General features: G+C 27.2%; 1 protein-coding gene across 2 annotated transcripts in view; it reads left to right on the top strand.

The window, feature by feature from the left end:
- LOC111675196 (ATP-binding cassette sub-family G member 1) overlaps positions 1–22,418 on the top strand; it is a 45,308-nt gene that overhangs the window by 18,530 nt on the left and 4,360 nt on the right. For both annotated transcript variants that reach the window (XM_023435915.2, XM_046956395.1), the window contains 2 exons: positions 15,967–16,084; positions 21,845–22,034. In XM_023435915.2, coding sequence (XP_023291683.2) covers positions 15,967–16,084; positions 21,845–22,034 — 308 coding nt within the window. The remainder of the gene's footprint in view (positions 1–15,966; positions 16,085–21,844; positions 22,035–22,418) is intronic.

Here is a 22,418-nt window from a genome sequence, read left to right as displayed (position 1 = left end):
TTACCAAGTTTCTTTTTCTTAAATTTGTTTTCAAATTTTTTTCTTTGTTGTTTTTAAAGTTTTTTTATTTTTTTTTTTTGTATCGTGTCCATATGTTTTTCTTTTCTCTTTTCTTAATTATGTATTTATTTTTTTCATTTCTACGTTCTTTATCAATGATCATTTTTTGTTCATCAGTGTAAATATTTTGTTGTTGTTTTTCTCTTTATCTCCACATTCTTATTTGTGGGATATTTTTTTTTTTTGTTTTTGTTGTTTTCACATTCTTTGTTCTAACTAGAATGGCCAGTTTGTTTTTATTTGTTTAACAATATTGCCATATTTTTCTCTATTTTTCGTAAACAATAAAAAAATAAATTAAGAAAATAAATAACATTTGAATTTTTGCTAAAAACTTTCCGCTTTATATTTTGAATTATAAATTTTTTGTGTTTTTAACTTTAAAAAATAAATTTTTATATAAAAACTTATTTACCTAAAAAAAATTGCGTTTTAATTTGAGAACCATTTTTTTAATACTATTATTGTGTATATATGCAAATTATATTTTAATTATTTGCTTTTTTACGTATAATTAAGAATTTGTCATTAATTCTAGATTTAAAAAAATATATAAATATACAACAGAGAGCATTTTATATGGCAACACCGACTTCTATATACCCACCATTAAACGATATTCATATAATTTGATTGCAAAAATGTTTACTCGAATAGCCCAGCTATTCCATACTTGACTACCTAAGGCCACCTTCACACGAGCTCAGTAGTAATATGATCTGTCAAAATTTGACTACTTAAACTCTCTCCACACGAGCACACAAGTAATATGATCTGTAAAAATTTTGTATAAAAAGTACGGATAGAATCGTCTAAATGCAACAAATAATGAAAACAATCACACATTGAGAGAGGATTTGACAGTGAAATGTCTCTCTTTATTGAAAGTCGCATTAAATTAGGGTTGTATTTTTATGTAAATACATACATACAAAAGACAAAACAGCTGTTTCTATCTTTATTATTGTTTTATACAAATCGTGTTAACACAAAAATATAAATTTTCTTTTTTGTCATATTGATTTAATTTCATTTTACCTTTTTATTAGACTTTATGTACTTTAAGTGTGATCGTGTAAAGGAAACTTTACCCAGTATAATCTTTTCTTACCCGGTAAGTAGTCAAATAATATTGTAACAAAATGTTTGAAGTTATTTCTATATAAAAATAACTGGTTACAAATGTACTTACAAGACTTCTCGGTCCTGATAACGACCACTCATTACCAAGTAATATATGAGAGACACTTTGCTCTTTCTTCTCTTTTTCCCAAGCAAAATGTATATCAAATGAAAGAATTTTCAAATACCTTTAACTTAATATACATACTGTCAATACAAAACTATACATATCGAACATGCATTGCCTCTTATTGGACCGATTTTGCTGATTTTAAGTAAACAATTTCTCGAAAACAATTCTGATAGATTTGTATTGGATTTGGATCCCGATGATTTGAATCCAGACAGAAAGATAGATAGATAGATAGATATAGCTAAATTGACTTCTCCAAATATAAAAATTCTTATTATAGAATGGAAAAATTATATTTCCGAAACTGGTAACATACATATGTATATAAAGTAGCTTCTGCCACATCAGATATTCATTTTAGTTTAGAATCTCTTTCTCACTAAATCGATTTAGCAATGTATATATCTCTATATTTTTCAATAAAAATATATATGGACGGAAAGTAAAATTAAGATACATTTTAGAAATAATACTAAAAAATGACTACCAACAGTATAATCCCCATTTCGTTTAGACTGATTTTGCTATAAAAGTGTATATTGTTAGGAATAACAATTCTTTGACAGTGAAATTGTTCGTCAATACTAATTCAAACACATTGATCGACAGTGATCTTTCCATATAATCAAAGGGAATGTATTAAAAAACAATTATCGGTAAATTCAATATTTGTTTACCGAATCTATTCTTTATACCTTTAAGTGACAATATGTAAACAGCATATCGATGATCATGTGTTAAACACCAGGTAACTGACATCTTGCAAATATTAGATAACAAAGTCAATCAATATCAAAAATTATGTAGTGATCGTTTTTTTATCTTAAATGATAACGAATACATACAAACATATGTATACATACATATGTATATGTAAACACAGTTTTGTTTTGAATTTTTTCAAAACTTTATAATTTTTAAAAAAGAGTTTTTATAAACTTCCTCAATCAGTGATCTATACTCGGTTTCTATATTAATGTATTGATCAGCTGTCTTAAATTTCAAGTTTCTCTATTTATTTAAATTAATAAATTATATAGCAATTAGCTTTAAAAATTCAGGAAATATTTTTATTTTCCCAGCAATTTACGTCAAATAATAACAATTTTAATTTTTTTTGTTAATTATTAACTTTTAATAACCCTTAGTTATTATTATTTTATTACTATTAAAAGTGTTTGTGTATATGTAAGTGTATGCGTTCCTTTGCCTTTCACTATATGTATGTATATAATTTCTTTCCAAATCAAAGTCCAAAAGTCAATCAGGTTTTTTAGTATATTATATTGTAGTTTGTTCTAAAAATCAAGTTTTTTATTTTATTGTACTCGTTTTACTCATTGCTTTTAATTGTTTTATTAAATGCTTATAATTTATTTAAGTGCAATTTATAAAAGTTCAGATACATTGCGAGAGATTTCGAAAAAAATAAAATTGTTTGTCAATTTTATTAAGTAAACGTTTTTAGTCGATCTGATTAAAGGAAATTAAAATGTAATTAAACAAAGCAATTAATTTGGCACAAAACATGTTTGTTTTTTTTTATTCCTAGACACGTCTGTCTAAAGAATTAATAAATTTTTATTAGAATTTCCGTTTTTTTTTTCAATCTATTCACTTTCTGAATCTATTCAACTAAGTCCGTCCATCTGCAAATTTTAATATCTATATGTTCAATTTCGCAATTTTAAATATAACTTGATCAAATTTGCTCAATTCCCACAAAACCGATTTCATTTAAATAGATTCATGATTTGCTAGAAAACAATTTAAATACTCTACTCTCTCTATCTCTCTCTGAAAAGCAACAACACAACATTGCACGAATTTGATTGATTCAGTTAACGTGTTATTCAATTGACAAAAAATAAATTTTAATATATTAATAAATTTATTGACATTTTTTTAAAATTTTATAAAATTTTCAGAATAGTTTTATCTTTAAATGTGAAGCAAATCCTTTTAACAAAAAAAAAAAAAACATTTTTAATACAAACTCTTTAGACTCGGTGCAGAGAGACGGACAATGATTGAACGTTTTAGAATTCTTCAATTTAAACAAACTTAATGAAATTGGTTGAAATCGGTTTATGATTAATGAGAAGAAATAAAATTTTCTACTTTCTCAGAATTAACAAAAACGATAACAATTAAATTGGTTTGTTGCATCCAACATATTTGATTGAATCAATTAACGTTTCATTCAATTGTCTAACAATAGTTTTATAAATTTATTGATATTTATAGTTTTTAATAATTTTCATTACTATATTTAAAAAATAAAATTTTCTACTTTCTCAGAATTAACAAAAACCAACAAGAATTAAGCAGATTAGTTTGTTGCATCAAACAAATTTGATTGAATCAGTTAACATTTTATTCAATTGCCTAACAATAAGGAGCAATATTTTTATAAATTTAATGAAATTTATAGTTTTTAATGATTTTTATATTATATTTAAGTCGCAAAAAAACTAAAACATTTCGAATACAAACCAGAATCCCAGGCCACTTAATTTAAGTCGGACGGACGGAAGGACAATTATAGAAAGTTTTTGAATAATTTTTCTTTATGAGCGTGATATTGCAAATTTTCAAACTAAACTATATCAATCCGTTGAGTATCACTTTCTGAATGTATTTCAAATACACACTTTAATGTTCATAATTTAGAAGATGATCTTAATGAAATGAGAAATAATTCAATTATTTTCTTTCACTGATTAGACAACAGCAACAACAACAATAATAATAATGAAATAGCAGGTTCATCAAATCAGTTTCATTGATTCAATTAAGACTGGATTCAATCAATCAACATTCAATTTTATTCAAATCGGTCTATGATTAAGAAAATAATTTAATTATTTTGTTTTCAATGATTAGAGAAAACAATAAGAACTAAGCCATCATGATTTCTTCATCAAATCAGTTTCATTGGTTCAATTAAAACTATATTCAATTAACGAATATTAAACATACAAATATTCAATTAAATGAACTTGATAAAAATCGGCCCATGATTTAAAAGAAATAATTTAGTTATTTTGCTTTCACAGATTAGACAAAAACAATAACTAAGTCAGCAGGATTTCCTTCTTAAACCAGTTTCATTGATTCAATTAAAACTGTATTCAATTAATAAATAATGAACTTCAATATTCAATTTAATGAACCTGGTAGAAATCGGTCTATGATTTAAAGAAATAATTTAGTTATTTTGATTTCACTGATTAGATAAAAACAACAATAACTAAGCCAGCAAGATTTCTTCATTAAATCAGTTTCATTGATTCAATTAAAACTCGATTCAATTAACAAATAATGAACTTCTATATTTAATTTAATAAACCTAGTAGAAATCGGTTTAAGAGAAATAACTCAGTATTAAATTGTATGAAGTTTATTCTTCGGTTATTGGTCCTTGATTTAAAAGGAAAATTCAACAATAAATAAGCCTGCAGGTTTTATTCATCAAATCACGTTCATTGATTCAATTAACACTGGATTCAATAACTAAGAAAGCAGGTTTCCTTCATCAAATCACGTTCATTGATTCAATTAACACTGGATTCAATTAACAAATAATAAATTTTAATATTTTATTTAACAAACTTCTTAGAAATCGATCCATGTTTTAAAATTAGATAGATAAAACCATAAACAATTAACACTGTTATGTTATTTTTATTCTATTAACAAATAATAAACTTAATTTATTTCAATTGAAAATTAATTAAATAGTAACAAACTAAATGACAAACTTAATATACTCAAATCGCAAAGGAAATTAAAAAAATTCGAAATCAAACTTTACCCCTTAAGCATTAAATTAAAAAAATTCCGTTGCAATAATATTGTTGTTGAAAGCTGATAAGATTGATTTCTAAAATGCATGGCTAAAATATATGTTGACTAATAATTATATACAAAGTTTTTGCACAATCTTTAAACAGATTAACATTGTTTAATACAAAGAACTTGAACAATAAAAAAAAAGTTTTAAGAAATTTTTTAAAAAAAGCAAAAACAAGTGTATGTTTTTAAATTATAGTTTTTAGTTGTATACAAATCTGCCCTATTTTAAATAAATACATTATTTCTATAATATATTTAATGATAAATATAGTATATATAATTTTATAAATTTATTATAATTTATTTAACTGTTCTTTATTTCAATTTAAAATATCAACACATTGACGTACAATATACATTGTACATTGAATTTATACAAGTTAAATGTACAAAGTGCAATGAGTGCAATTTTATATTTAATATGATTAAACTTATTGTAGTATCAATGTGAACGGAATACATGATATGATCATGATCATCATTATCATTGTGATGTCTATAATAGTGTGTTTTTTTTCAAAAACAATACAAAACTAGAATAATAATATAATTAAGTTTTTAAAAGAATAATGATTCAAGTTATTTCTAAAAGCAGAATGGTATGTTTTTATCTCTTTGAAATACAGTGGAACTTTTCTGAGAATTTTTGTTATTGTTTTAAAACGTTTTTCGAATAATTATTTAAAGCGTTTCTTGTGAATGTACTTTAAACCCTTTTTATTTAATTTATTTTTTTTTTTCTTTATTTTAATATATTGTGAAATTCTAAACAATTATTCGCTTAAATGTGGTATATTATTTGTCATTAAACAATCTAAAGTTTATTTATTTTATAAGTTTTTTTAAACTTCTATAAAGACTTTATTTTGTGTTCGAAAATATTCTAAAAATTTTAGTAATTTTTTTTCCATTGTCTTTGTTTATTTATGTTTCACAAGAAATTTTAGCATCTGCAGATTTAAAAACAAATATTTAGACAAATGAATGTACTCAGAATTTGTACACACACACATTTGCATAAATTTTAATACCCTGTGGTTCATGGCGCTGCTAAAATGATCTTCTGCCCAACAAACAAAAAATTTTAACAAAAAAAAATGTAAGACTAGAAAATAGTGATTGCTTGGTTGTAATGGAACAAGACTAAAATCATACATTCTTACGAGGAAAAATATCTTACTTTTTTTCGTAACATTTACGAAAATTTCATAAATAATACGAAATATTATTTCCTCAAAACCTTTTTAATGTTTGTATAAATAAAAAATAAAAATATTTCACAAATTGCTTTAAAAAACAAAACTACAGGGTTTGTCTGTACAACACCAAAAATCTGTAAATATTTGTACATTTATTTAGTGTTAAGTGGTTCTACTAATATTTGCAAAACTTAACTTTTAACAGTTTTTTTTTTAAATTTTACAAAAATGTTTATTAAATGATCATCAACACACACTTGAAGTTCTAAAATCAAACAAAAAACACTATAAATATAAACAATTCGAAACTACTGTAAACATATCAATTATTACAATGATATTTATACCCTACACCACTATAGTGGGAAGGGTATTATGCGTTTGTGCTTATGTCAGTAACATCTAAAGAATATTAGTCCTACAACCAGCTTAAAATATACCAATCGGCTTAGAATTACTTTCTGAGCAGATTTCGGTATGTTTGTCTGTATGTCCGCCTTGTGCGCACTCTACAGGTCGGAGTACAAATCGGCTCAGAATCACTTTCTGAGTCTATTTAGCTTTGTCCGTCTATCTGTCTATATGTCTATCTTGCACGCACCCTATAGGCTGGAATTTCCCCAAAAAAAAATTGGCACAAACTCTTCTTATCAAGGATGAAGCTTATTGAAGTTGGTTAAAATTTTTGCCCAATATTCATATAACCTCCATAAAACCGTACCTCCGGAATAGAGCTTTTGAACTCAGAAATATGTTGAATGTTCTGGTATCACTTCAAAAATCTGTGAAACTTAGTTTTATATAAGTCTTAATGATATTGCTTATTTTCGTAATAATTGGGCCTCATTAGACCCCTTGCCCCATACAAAGTCCCCTTCATTAAATGACTTGATGGTCAAAGACGATCACTATTTTCCGAAAGTCATTATTTTTTCTTAACAATGGTTTCAATTTAAACTGGGGCCATAGTACCACACTCGTGATCAAGTAAGCATTCGTCTCAAAAACCTAATTCGATTTCGAATGTATGCAAAAAATTACTAGATTTCCTGTTTGTATATAGCCCATCAACCAGTTCTTGTTGTTCTAAGAGTTCGATTGTGGTCAATAGTTCCTTCCTGGGAAAGAAACTATCGGTTAATACTGCTGCCGCTGGGTTGACATATTTGTCCAATATGACTTGGGTCGATCCGAAGCGAAGATCCCATTGTCGTGATAACGAACGCCACCATCCAATAATCACATAATGCTTCAAGTTTAGTAAAATCTCTGAAACGCTAGAAAATTCATAATTGATCGTACATTGGTTTCATATAACATCTTGTCTTAACTAAATATATGTATTAATAAAATAACCACGTTCTGATTTAAAGAATCAACATAATATATATGTATGTGTTTTCAATTATGGGACACAAGCATTTTTTAATTTATGTAGATTCATTTTATTATTATATAGTTCGTTAAAATAGTTTTGCAAAATTCTAAGGTTATAGTTTATCATATTATTAAAAATTCATCAGCCGAAATAAAAATAGACACTATTCTATACTATGCATTGTTTATAATAAAAATATACTTTAATTCCACTTAACCGATCTTAATTTAAAAAATAAATGGAACAGACAAATTTGTTAGCTATAAAATTAATTATCTGGCATTTTAAAAAAATTTCAGAGATGAACCAACTTTTATACTTTTATGTTTTAGAATTCAGAATGAAACTATTTGTAATAACCCGCCAATAAATGATCCCAGCAAAAACTCGGTAATGGGTCGTATTACTTTTCAATGGCTACTACTTCCCGTCTGCATTACTTTGAAGTACTCGTGTAAAAAAATAGCTAAGAAGTGGTGCAGCGAATAGAACATTTAACTAACAAACTGAAGTCCTTCGTTCGTATTCTCTCTTGCGCTTCTTTGAAATCGAAATGTACTTCTTTAACTCTCCATTTCTAAGGGAGCGTAAGAATACTTTTCTCCAATGACATATTTTAACTCATTACTTTTCAGTGGATTCATAATTTCACAAAAAATATATTTTGGATCCATATACATAGATAACGGGTTCCATCTGTCTATATGTTTCTTAAAATCAATTTTTATATTGAAGACTTTAGATATCTTCGGATCAAGATTCCGAAACAATCAGGCCTGTCACAGAGTCCGTCCGACTGTATGTTATTTAAAATCAATTTTTTTATTTTTTGAAGACTTCAGATATCTTTGGATCAAGATCCCGAAATTATCTCAGTATTAAACAGGCCAGTTAGAGAATTCGCTTTCGATTGAAAGTGGAGTTATAAATTCTAAATAAATCTGTAAAAACTAAATCGGGAAAAACTTAAAAAAATAACTTTAAACTATTGTCGATTTGTTGAAAATTTGAAGTGATTTCACTCTGAAAAAATTGTCAATTTCCTTTTTTGAAGAAGAAAATTCTATTCAATCGCAATTGAATTCTGTGACAGGCCTGATATATACAAGAAGTGAACGACTTTAAACAACAACAACGATGATTATATAGAATTCAACAAAAAACTGATCAGATAAGCAAAACTTAATACCTAGAATAAAACAAAATGGCTGCTGATATAAACACGTATTAAATGAATACTATTAAGAATATTACCTAATTCATTGTAATAAAATGCAAAATAATCATGTCATTTTTATATCAATATCACATCATTAATCAATCGGTCAATGATCTTACGTACTGCGATCATGAATCTCTAAATGTAATTTTAATAATTATATAAGTAGAAATTTTATTTAAATCATGCAAATATAAACCCATTTTGAAATGATTTGTCCGTCTGTGTGCCTGTCTGTCTGTCCGTCAGTATATCTGTCTGTCTATCATCTATCTATCTATCTATCTATCTATCTATCTATCTATCTATCTATCTATCTATCTATCGATCTATCTATCTATCTATCTATCTATCTATCTATCTATCTATCTATCTATCTATCTATCTATCTATCTATATATCTATCTATCTATCTATCTATCTATCTATCTATCTATCTATCAGTCTGTCTGTCTGTCTGCCTGTGTTCTGTCTGTCTGTCTTCTATCTGTCTATCTGTCCGTCGGTCTGTCTGCGCGTGTCCGTCAATCTGTTAAAACTACTACCATCAACTCTACCAGATAATACTGGTTATATAAGATTCTATGCTGTCGAATAAATATAAAATTTTTACTTGTAAAATAGACCGATAACAATTTTCTCAACTTAAGAAAGTTTGATAATAATCTTCTTCAAACCTTGATTAGTTTCAGTTTATATATCACAGATTTTCACTATATGGCAGACGTGCTTTAAGTCAGGTCTGTGTATTTTTCCATTTAACAGCTGCTAAGCAATTTATATTTTATTCTATAGTTATAAATACATAAATAAATCATTTTTTAGTTAAACATACTTTTTATTTGCTTATAAAATTTGTGTCTAAAATATTAATTAGTTGGCGTATTTATTCTTTTATAAAAAATAAAATAGAACAAAGAAAAAAATAATATTTTTTAAATGTATGTCATGTGCAAAGAAAAGCAAAAGTATGAGTATTAAATAAATTCTAAATAAATTTAATTAACCATTACTTTTCATATAAGGTATTCGTTTTTTAAGAATATGTTAATATAAAATAATTATGCAATTAGTAAAATTTATAATAATAATTAAATATTCTATATAATTCTTATAATATAGCAAGTGATTAGCATTGATCGGCGTATAAAAATCAAGCCAATAGTTCCACTAGTGCTCTGATTTAGAACCTTTTAATACATACAAACTTTTCAAAAATAACTTCGCTTAAAACCTTCCTAGCCCTCAAATCATATCAGTTTCCAGATGTTTTTTTTCATACAAATTCATATTCATACATATAAACACAAAGCAAAACTCCAATGAGCTTCTTCGTTCGCACATAGTTGAATGGCCTTTTGTTAAAATAAAAAAAAATCAAAATAAACGAACTTACGAAAAAAATCAATATTGAATATTAAATAAACAATAAACAAATTTAATATAACAAAAGTAAAGTAAAAAAAAAACAACAACTAATATTACCAACATGGTTAATAAACTAAAAAAATACAACCCAACAAATATTACACTTTAACACTAATACGGAAGTGGTCAACAGCACCTAACAAAACCAAAATAAACCAAAAAACAACAACAAGAATGTTGTTGATGACGACGATGATGATGATGATGATGATGTTAGTAACGACGACAGCAATAACAACAGGGCTTTAGGCAATAAATTGTACACCAATACAACCAACCAATGATTAGGAATAATACCTAAGATGATAATTGTATTTTTTTTTTTGTTACCATCTATGCTATTTAAATTCCTATGAGACATGCAAATTTTTAACAATAGTACATAAACAAAAACCATAAGAAAAAAATATACACAAATTTATTTTAATGATTTGTCGCTAGTTGTGAATGTGTATGAGTGTCATTATGTCTTTCAGCCAGAGCGTGTTGTAAAAAGTGGTTAATAGAAACCGAAAGGTAGTCAAACAGGCCGGCAAAAAACGTGATTTTTTCACTTCTTTTCAGTCACATACAAGATTTTGTTTTGAAAATTACTATATTTTTGCATAGTTCTCTAATTTAATTGGATGAAATAAAGCATAGTGTTAGATACGCTATAATGTCGCAACGAATTAATTGTAGCTTTTAGCTAAGAGATATCAAGAAACCTAATGCTCCTCTATCACTAAGAATCTTTATTTGAGTCGATCATGTGCGGGACGATTAGATAGAAAATGCGATATTTTTTAGAAGAGACACATATTTCAAATTAGAGACGATACTATATACACTTTAGACGAGTCTATTCCTGACTATAGTCCAGACTACAGACAAGACTATAGTTCAGACTATATACAGACTATAGTCCACACTAAACATGAGACTATAAGCCAGACGAATCTATAGTCCAGGCTATACCCAGGACTTCAGTCCAGACTATAGACAAGACTATAGTCCAGACTACAGACGAGACTATAGCCCAAAATACAGACGAGAATAAAGTCCAGACTAAGAACGATGACATAGTCCAGACTATTGACGAAAATATAGTCCAGACTATTGACGAGAATATAGATGAGTCATAAGATGATAATATAGTCCAGACTATGGACGATAACATTGCCCAGACTATTGACGAGAATATAGTCCAGACTATAGATATATATTTTAGAAAAGACTTTAATCCAGAATTTAGTCAGACTATAGCCAGACTATAGACAGACTTTTTCCAGACTATAGACAAACTAAAGCCAGACTATAACCAGACTATAGACAGACAACAGGCAGACTTTAGTCTAGACTAAAGTTAGGTCTATAGGCAGCCTTTAGTCTAGACTATAATTGGGACTATAGGCAGACTTTAGTCTAGACTATAGTTAAAAATATAGACAGGACTATTCTATTGACTATAGACGAGAATATTGTGCAGACTATAGATGAGACTATAATCCAGATTATAGATCAGAACATAGCCGAGACTATAGATATTAGTTAGGACTATAGGAATGTAGACGAGACTATAGTTCAAACTATAGACAGGACCATACTCTTGACTATAGACGAGAAAATCGTCCAAAATATTGACGCGACTAATCCAGATTAAAGCCCAGACAATATACGAAACTATAGACGACTCGTAAGATGGACTATAAACCAGACTTTAGACTGGACTATAATTCAGACTTAGACTTGATTATAATCCAGACTATAGTCCAGACTATAGACTAGACAATAGTCGAGACTATAGACTAGACTATAGTCCAGACTATAGACTAGACTATAGTCCAGACTATAGACTAGACTATAGTCCAGACTATAGACTAGACTATAGTCCAGACTATAGACTAGACTATAGTCCAGACTATAGACTAGACTATAGTCCAGACTATAGACTAGACTATAGTCCAGACTATAGACTAGACTTTAGTCCAGAATATAGACTAGAGTATAGTCCAGACTATAGACTAGACTTTAGTCCAAACTATGGTCCAGACTATAGACTAGACTATAGTCCAAAGAATAGACTATATACTGGACTACAGTTCAGATTTTCAGAATCTTAACTTTTTGTTGTTGTATATCAATATCTCTGGATTTAATTCTTCTCTCTTATAATGGACAATCTGAGAGAATCTTCTTTTTATAAAACTGTAGAATTCAGCATCGACTTAAATGTTCTATAAAAACCGACATATATCTTAAGTTCAAAGAGGATTGCCTCAGTTCATCAGGAGTAAAAATAGTATGCATGTGTTGAGTTAAGAGTGCTTGAAAGCTTTTTGCCAATTACTCGTCTATAAGTCAATGTGATTTAGGAAGTGATTCTATGATCTTGTTTAGAAAAATTGAATATTTATAATATTATTTCCAGAACCGTTTCGAAAAAAAAAACAAGCTGGTTTTGAGCACGAGTCATGTAAATTTTAAAATGAATCTGTGTCAAACGGTTATTAAAAATTTTTGCGCGTGAATAAACTATTTGTATATTTCGAAAATTTGAATTTATGATTTATTTCCACTATATAGTTGTTTTTTTATTATTATTATTTTTCATTTAAAATAGTATAAACAACTTCTTGTATTTCTCGAAACTTATAGATTTATTTCTTAATTAATCAAAAAACTGATTTTGAAACAAAAATAAGTCGCTGTGCAGAATTCTATAAAGGGGTTTTGTGAAAATGAATGAAGGTTGTTGATGTGGTTTAAAACATAACAGGTGATTTTGTTTGGTTTAAAACTAGTTGACTATTATAATTAAATGTTTTTATTATTTTTGTTTTTTTCTTAAAACTATTATACTTAATTTATATATTAAATATTAAGCAACTGTGCTTTTTATGAAACAACATTAAAAAATATTAAAGTTATTAAAATTGTAATTATATTTTTTTTAAACTTGTTAAATTTTGTTTGTAACATTATTACATGACTTTTAAACAAAAATTTTTAATTGTCATATTTTAATTACAATTTTATTACAATTTTTTTTTTTTGTAAATTTTTGCTATTAAGAAAAATACTTTTTTTGATATTTCAAATTTTTGTTTTAAATCTACTGCCACATTAAGAGTACATATAAATATTTTTTTCGTCAAGGTCGAGTAGTTTTTCGCTTTATTTCATTATCGTTCCATTGTGCATGCGCAAACGTATTTGATGCGTTAAGGCAATATAATTATATAAAGCAAAAATACTTTATGTACAGCATTTTTAGCTATAAATGAGCTGGTGTTTAGTTATATAGACAAATTTAGCAATTGATTTAAGTAACAAGTAACTGGGTCTGAAACAAGTCAGGGTTTTAATTTTTTTTAATTCTGCTCTTGTATTTGCAACAAAAATTTTTTTATTACATATGTTGTCTTGTGTTTGATAGTTTGATATAAAAAATCAAATTAATTAAATCTAACCATATTTAGCTGTTTTAAAACAGAAACTAATTTCAGATTTTTATTTAATTTTTTATATATCAAAATTGATCTAATTTATTAAAATTTACGAAATATGCAATAAATTTAATTCATACATATGTATACATTTTATTACATTTATGACGTTTTAAGATAAAAATTGTTTTACTCCCAATATTATTAAATTATAAAATTTTGTTAATTCTAATAAGGAGTGCACATGTTATAACGGTGAATGTGCATTTACGGTTATAAAATGAAAGCTAGATCACTAACAGCATTTGCTATAATCATTCGTCTTACCATAAATATCATAACATTTGATTACACGGATCAACAAATTTTTAATCCAGAGTACTTTTCTAAACGATTGATCACCGCTGTATTCGAATGAGGCATAAGAATTTCTCCATCAAATCTTTCTTCATAAATTTTTGACCCTTTTTAAGACGTTATAACTGCTCGAATAGAACTTTATTTATACAATGTTTTAAGCCAACTAAAAGTCTATTCTGCCAGCTTTGAAATGAAGACTTGTCATCTGACATATCTTTGCCTCAAGCTTGATATAACAAAAATATATTTTTCATATAATTCACTTTTATTTGAATTGTTTTAAAATCTCTTCTAGTTGCAGAGATATCACCGTAAAGATACAAGAACTGACAGATATCGTTAATTTTAATCAGAAAGTAATTTTGAGTCGAATACCATCGGCACTAGGGTTCTATAAATCGACTTTTGAATAATCGAACAATCGACTTTTTTCGAAAAAAGTCGATTGTTCGATAACTATAGTCGATAACTCGACTATCGTCTATGAAAAAAGTCGAAAAGTTGACTTTGTAAACAATAGTCAAAAAAAGTAGAAAAGTCGAAAAAAGTAGTAAAAATTCAAAAAGTCGAAAATAGTAGAAAAAAGTCAAAAATGGTCGAAAAATATAAAAAATTTGGAAAAAGAGTCAAAAATTCTAAATAGTCGGAAAAACTCGAAAAAAGTAAAAAAAAAGTCAAAAATAGTCAAAAATTCGAAAAGTCGGAAAATATTGCAAAGTCGAAAAAAGTCGGAAAAAGTCGACTATTTATAAAATACTAAAAGTCGACTTTTAACTGAATGAAAAAAGTCGACGAAAAATCGACTTTACATAAAGTGCAAAAAGTCGAAAGTCGACATTTAACTAAATGAAAAGTCAACCTAATCCGCACTATCCGAAAACTACAGATTTTAAGTTCAGATATCTCAAAGAAGGTAGATATCTAAAATTGTATTCAAGCATTTTTTAAAGTTGTCAGAATGGACTTTCAGATGACATACAACATATTATAACGCCACAAATTACGTTAAGACGCGATATCTCAAATGCCAGATGTGATGGAGAAAATATGAGATCCAATTCAGCTTATCTCAATCCTTTGGAAACGTTCTAACTTGGTCTCAAATTTTGTCGCTCTGTGTTATTTAAGGAAAAAAGTTGTGTTTTTAATTAGCTGAATTGTCGTTAAGTTCATTGACATCAAACTGAATAAAAAATTTAGTTTTTTATCGAAAAGATCCTATGATGAGAAATTTCCTCAAATTGAGCGAGTCTGAATTTCGTATGATGGCACGTATTATGAGTGGACACACAGAATTACGAGCACATCTATACAATATTGGTCGTGCGGATTCAGACGAATCTAGAGCATGTGCAGAGGACAGACAGAGTATCTTGGAAGTGATGTCAATCCGCAAATTACATTCTTGACTAATACTGCTTGGAAAATTATTAGGAATTACGTCCAAGAAACTGAACTGAACGAACACAAGGACGGGCAGAGGCAGATATATCTGTATAGACTAAGAAAGTGGTTCTGAGTCTACTGGTATACTTTAAGACTGTAGCGGTGTATAGTATTAAAAAACGGGAAAATTTGTCGTTTGTTAAAGGAAAAATTGTATAGTTCTTAATGTTTGCTACTTTTGTGTATCCTTTGCTTATAATTATTGTTCTAAAGGAACAACATTTTTTACTTTAATAAAATCAAAAGGGGATCTTTTTTTTGTAAATTGTTATATAATAACCTATAATTCTAATTTTTTACTTATTTCTATTTTTGTTTACTTATTTCTATTTCAGATGCCAAAACTATACTCAAAGGTGTCAGTGGACGTTTACGTTCAGGTGAACTTACTGCCATTATGGGACCATCTGGAGCTGGCAAAAGTACTCTGCTTAATATTTTATCAGGATATAAGTAAGTTTATAATAAAAAGTAGTAATTACGTACATTATCCTAAACAATGTATAACAGCTGTCATAATTTACAGTGTTCATAGTAACACTTGCATATAATAAATATATTAGACTTTGAAGAAACTTATATATGTATTAGGGCAATAACTTTTAATAAATTTTTGAAAATTTCTAGTTGACCCTATCCATTCCAAATAGAAGATGAAAACATTTAAAATTTTTAAGTCTTATAAATGTCCAGCAAAAAAAGTAGTTTTAAAGAAGCGAAAAAGAAGTACAATTTACTCTTTACTCTATGGAAGTACTGAAAAAGACCTGAAGAAGTAATGATTTTAACACAAGCTTGTCATAGGAGGGATGTTCTTTTTATTTGATTTCAAATTCACTACATCTGAAGTCATTCTCTGGAAGTAATTTTTATGTTCCTTTTTCGTAGGTATTAGGAAGCGAAATTGTAGTGTAAGAGAATACTACTTTTTTGACTAGAATAATATTAGTATAAATAAATAACACACATTTATCAATCAGCTCCAAAATATAATAATAAAAACAAAATTGCAATATTTTCGCTTCTTTGGAAGTCAATAAGCATTACTTCCACAGAAGGTAAACAAAATCACTAAGTGCTTCTTTTGAAGTTGAGAAAAATTTTATTCTTTTGTAAGTACTTTGTTTTATTTTTGTTGGGTTGTTTATTACCTAATTTGTCGAAGAAACATCCTCTTATAAAACCTTTATTAACCGTTTAAGAACACCGAGCTTACTATATATCAGATTAGTTTGTATATATATATATATATATATATATATATATATATAATATATATATATATATATATATAATATATATATATATTATATATATTTATATATATATATATATATATATATATATATATATATATATATATATATATTATATATATATATATATATATATATATATAATATATCTAAAAAATTCTCATGATAGCTACATATAATTAAAAACCTTTTAATTACATCATCAAATATGTACAATTAATTTTCTTTGCTATTTAACTAGTAGCTACAATTAAAATAAACATTCTTTAAAACAATTAAATTTTAACGCATTTATCAACCATAAAGTACAATAAACTTTTTCTAACCTTGTGCAAAAATGAAAAAAACGTAAACAAGCATATTAAACATTCAAAAAAAGCGAAACATGAAAAAAAGTTCTTCTTATCGGTAATACTATAATAAATTGGTTAAATAAAATTGATTAAAGACCCCTCATAAAAGAAAGACAAACGAACGACATTGTAAAATTTAAACGCTTTTTCTATTATATATGTTTATTAAAAAAAGAGCAGAAATAACACCCAACTTAAATGCGCACAATTTGTGGTAAAATAAAATTATTAACATTGTTGATAAGACAAATTAACTATAAATAAATTAAGAAAACATGTCAAAATGGTCAAATTCACATGGGAACAAAAAAAATAAACGAAACGAGGATATGTGTTTTATAAACAATTACGTATGTACTTTTTTAAAGTACTTTAGGTAAACTAATGATATGAAATACTTACATACATTTGTATGTATATATACACATATGCATTTACAGTGTACCGAGTTACTGTCTTTTTAGGAACCTAACGTAGGAATACTTCTCAGTTAATGTGTATTAATAATATTAATACAAAATTTTTTTTGGGGAATGATCTTCAGTTCCCTACCAGCCATTTAATTTTTATACCCAACGCCACTATAGTGAGAAGGAAATTATGTGTTTGTGCTGATGTTTGTAACACCCAAAAATATTGGTCCCACCTTAAGGTATACCAATCGGCTCAGTATCACTTTCTGGGTCAATTGACCTATGTCCGTCCTTCTATCTGTGTATCCATGTATAAGTTGTATGCACGCTACAGGTCGAAATTTTCAAGATAATTTGATAAATATTCTCTTCTTTCGGTCCAAGGACGAAAGCTATTGAAAATAGTTGAAATGGGTTTATTATTATTTCGCTAGCCCCCTTACAACCGTACCCCCCGTATCGGGACTTTAGGCTCATAATTACGTTATATGTTCTATTATGTCAAAAATTGGCAAAACTTATGTTTATAGAACTATAAAAAACACTACTGATGTTTATAATGATCGGGCCTCATTTGACCCTAGCGCCCATACAAACTTCCCTTCCGAAAATGACTTGAAGGTCAAAACAAACTTCTAATCACTAATAAAATAATTAAAATCTATATAAATAACTTTGAATTAGACGTAAAATTCTCTACCGAAATGTACAAGCATAGGCCCATATATACCCCAACTCCCCTATGAGCCCTCTTGTAAAAAATCTCTTTTTTTATCAACAATAAGTAAAAATATCTCATAATTTAGTTAAAAACAATTTAAATGCCATATTTTTTTTTTTGATAATACATATTTTTAACATACTGACTGGTGTAGGGTATCATATGGTCGGCCATGCCCGATTATACATTCATACTTAACATCACACCTTATAATGTATCATTTTGCGGACGAGAATTGCTTATTTTTCTCGGGATAAGCTCAAAATTATAGAGTTTTTGAGAACCATTTCTAAAATTAGATTGGAATCATTTTTTTAATATATTGTACTGAGATAAGGATTATCAAACTCTTTACTTTTTATTTTAAAATTTAAAGTAGGCAAGAGGCTACGTCCATATTTAAAATAAGTATTAAAATACGCATATCCAGAGTTCTTGTTAACGAAATAGGCAATCTACAGTATGGTAGGCGTGACTATAAAAAAGGCGTGGTAAATGTAATTATAAAATTTTGATATATGAGTATCCATTCTATCAACATTTGTAGGAAAAGTGACCAGGTCGCCACACATTTTATTTCGAAATATGAAATAGGCAAGAGGTCACGCCCACATACAAAATAAGTATTAAAATACGAATATCTTAAATACCGCAATAGAAGTTGAAAATAGGCGATCTACAGTACAGTAGGCATGTCTAGAATTAAGGGCATGGTAACTCTCAGAAGAATTAAATAGAAAATTTATGAAATCTAAGTATCCATTCTATCAATAAAACAAAAAATTTACACGAACCTCCCATATAATTAAATTATAAAACTTCGTGTCAAAATATAAATTGCTTAATTTCTACTTCGCTTTATACGCTTAAAATTACATTTTAATGTCAAAATCAGCTGACATGTTCATTCTCCGCTTGTGACGTTTATAAAAGTTGAAAGTTTATCTAATTTAAGCATTCTATTCTATTCTTTTGTACTAGTAACTATCAGCATACAAATACATACCCCCATATTCATAAATGCTTGAATAGGAATTTTGTATGGAAAATGTGCGTAATAAACCTAATATAAATCTTTATGAATACAGAGAAAACTTTTTTGACAGACGCATAGAGACACGTTGTCTGGACCACCAGCTTAAAAGTTTGGAAAATATTGATGAAGGGAATATCCAAAAATTTCTTCAAATTGTATTATTTTGGATAATTTTCTGTTGCAAAATATGTGTTTTTACAAATTTGGACATGCTGAACACAAATCCGCAAAAATATTTAAAATCGTTTTAATATTTTTCGAGATATTGCTTATTATGATACAATTTTGATTAATATTGTCGTGTACCTCATAAAAGCAACAGCTTTTTCAACAATTTCGGTTTGCAAATAATGCAAAATTTTAAATTCTTTTTATATAACAATTTCGAATATGATCGTAAAAATATATTGTAGAAGAAAAAACTCAAAAATCTTCACGAACTATCGAAATAAAGAGTTTTTTTGCTCTCCTGAAAATTTGTGTTATTTAAGATAGAGACTATTGAATATAGTTATGTAGAAAACTATTAGAGTTAGTAACTTGAAATATATATAATTATTAATATATTAGTACTAACATTGATCAAAAAGTACTTTCTTGTTTTCGCAATAAAGTAAAATAAAAATACTCCATTATTCCAATGGAGTATTTTATTTTTATACCCTACACCACTATAGTGGGGAGGGTATTATACGTTTGTGCTGATGTTTGTAACATACAAAAATATTGGTCCAATACCCACCTTTAAGTATACCGATCGATTCAGAATCATTTTTTGAGTCGATTAAGACATGTCCGTCCGTCCGTCTGTCCGGCTGGCTGTCCATGTAAACCTTGTGCGCAAGGTACAGGCCGCAATTTTCAAGATAATTTGATGAAATTTGGACCAAGCATGTTTTTTGGCACAGGGACGAAGCCTATTGAAAATGGTTGAAATCGGTCCATTATTTCACCTAGCCCCCACACAACCGTACCTCCCGATTTGAACTTTTTATGCCATAATTACGTCAAATATTCTACTATCTATCTAAAAATTGGCACAAATAAGTTTTATATAAGTATAAAGGACACTGCAGATTTTCGTAAGGATCGGCCTATATTTGACCCGTCTTAAACGTCTAAAATTGACTTGTAATCATTTGTATCGCAATGAAACTCAACAAAACTAACTGTTATTGAAAAATATATCCTTTTCCCAAATTTACCGAGGATCGGCCCATATTTGACCTATATAAAGCCTCATTTAGAAATTTTAGTTTTTTATCAATAAATTGCTTAAATATTTTGGATTTATGGTAATAATCAACATAAAAGTTTCTTTATAAAAATTAAAAATGTTAAAAATATACTCATGGTGTAGGGTATTATATGGTCGGCCATGCCCGACTATACTTTCCTACTTGTTATTAAATAAAATTACTTTTAATCACAAAAGTGTAAGAAATATGTTAAAATTCATTTAAGAACAACAGATTACATTTCAAACGTGTCTTTTCTTCGTTTAGTATTTTTATTAACAATATTCTTTCGACTTTGTATCTAAAAATACATATAATTAAAAATAAAACACATTAATGTAATAAAAAATGCTCTTTCGAAACATTTCCTTAGTGGATATTTCAACATGAAATTTAAACATTTATATAAAATTTAAAAAAATATATATATTTTCAAGCAAGCAACATTCATGTATACATATCTAAAGGGGTTATCGTTCATTTCATAAAATCACCTGATTTTTGTTGCAGTTAGAAGAAACTTTTTAAAATTAAAAAAATAAAGTTTACTTTATTTTTTTAAAGAGCATTTTTAAAGCTTTGATTTGAATGCAAACTTTTTTTGGATTTATATTTGACTTGAAAATTATTATAAGCCTGTTTCTCTAAATGCGTTTAAACTTGTTCTTTTATATTAAAAAAAGGTTTTATTTTCTTCTTGTGGAACAGACATTTCTTTCTAAATTTCATATTAAAACTTGTCTTTTTAATTTCCTTTTTTCTGAAATCATTTAAACCTTATTTTAGTTTTTTTTCTTTTTCTTTAAATACCTAATTATACTTAATTATTATTTATGCCTCATATGCTACAATCATTCTAAACTTAAAGCTAAACTAAGCTTTCAATTACCTTTTTTAATTGTTTAATTTGTATTGATTTTCAAACTACTTGATTTCTAATCAACTAAAGTCAAGAGATCATGTGCAAAAACAAGTTTATGAATATTTATAACACTCATTTACTTAGAAAGTGTCTTAACCAAAAATTCAAGTTTTTGTTAACAGAGAAACACATTTCATTTTTAAATAATATATTTGAATTTATTTACATTAACCTTTAAAATTTTACTTATAATGCTATTTTTTTATATTTAATTAACTCTATATAAACTTTTTCTAACTCTAACTCATCCAACATCTTAACTCTCTTCTTCTAGAACCTCCAACATTGAAGGCAGTGTAACAATGAATGGTCATGAACGTAATATTAGTGCATTCCGTAAATTATCCGCCTACATTATGCAAGACAATCAATTGCATGGCAATTTGACCGTACAAGAAGCAATGACAGTGGCCACAAATTTGAAATTAAGTAAAAAATTCACTAAAGCAGAAAAAATGTCAATGGTAAGTAAAAAATCTATTTTTTTTTTTTTTCTTAATAAAATTGTTAACGCAACTAAAACGCAATAAAATAAAACAACAAAGAAAACTTTTTTATTATAAATATAAAGTAAGCTAAAAAAAAATAAACTGCTTATGAAAGCATTTTAAAAACGATTATGAAGTTTAAATTGTAATTACTAGTAGGAAAATTAATTATTTAAAAAAAAATAATAATTTAGTTTAAAACTGTACTAGAACTAGAACTGAACTAGAACTGAACTAGAACTGAACTGAACTAGAACTGAACTAGAACTGAACTAGAATTGAACTAGAACTGAACTAGAACTGAACTAGAACTGAACTAGAACTAAACTAGAACTGAACTAGAACTGAACTAGAACTGAA

The sequence above is a fragment of the Lucilia cuprina genome, chromosome 2, assembly GCF_022045245.1.
Source record: "Lucilia cuprina isolate Lc7/37 chromosome 2, ASM2204524v1, whole genome shotgun sequence".
Taxonomy (NCBI): Eukaryota; Metazoa; Arthropoda; class Insecta; order Diptera; family Calliphoridae; genus Lucilia; species Lucilia cuprina.
The sequence above is the reverse complement of the archived record's forward strand: the minus strand, read 5'-3'. Positions and strand labels throughout refer to the sequence as shown.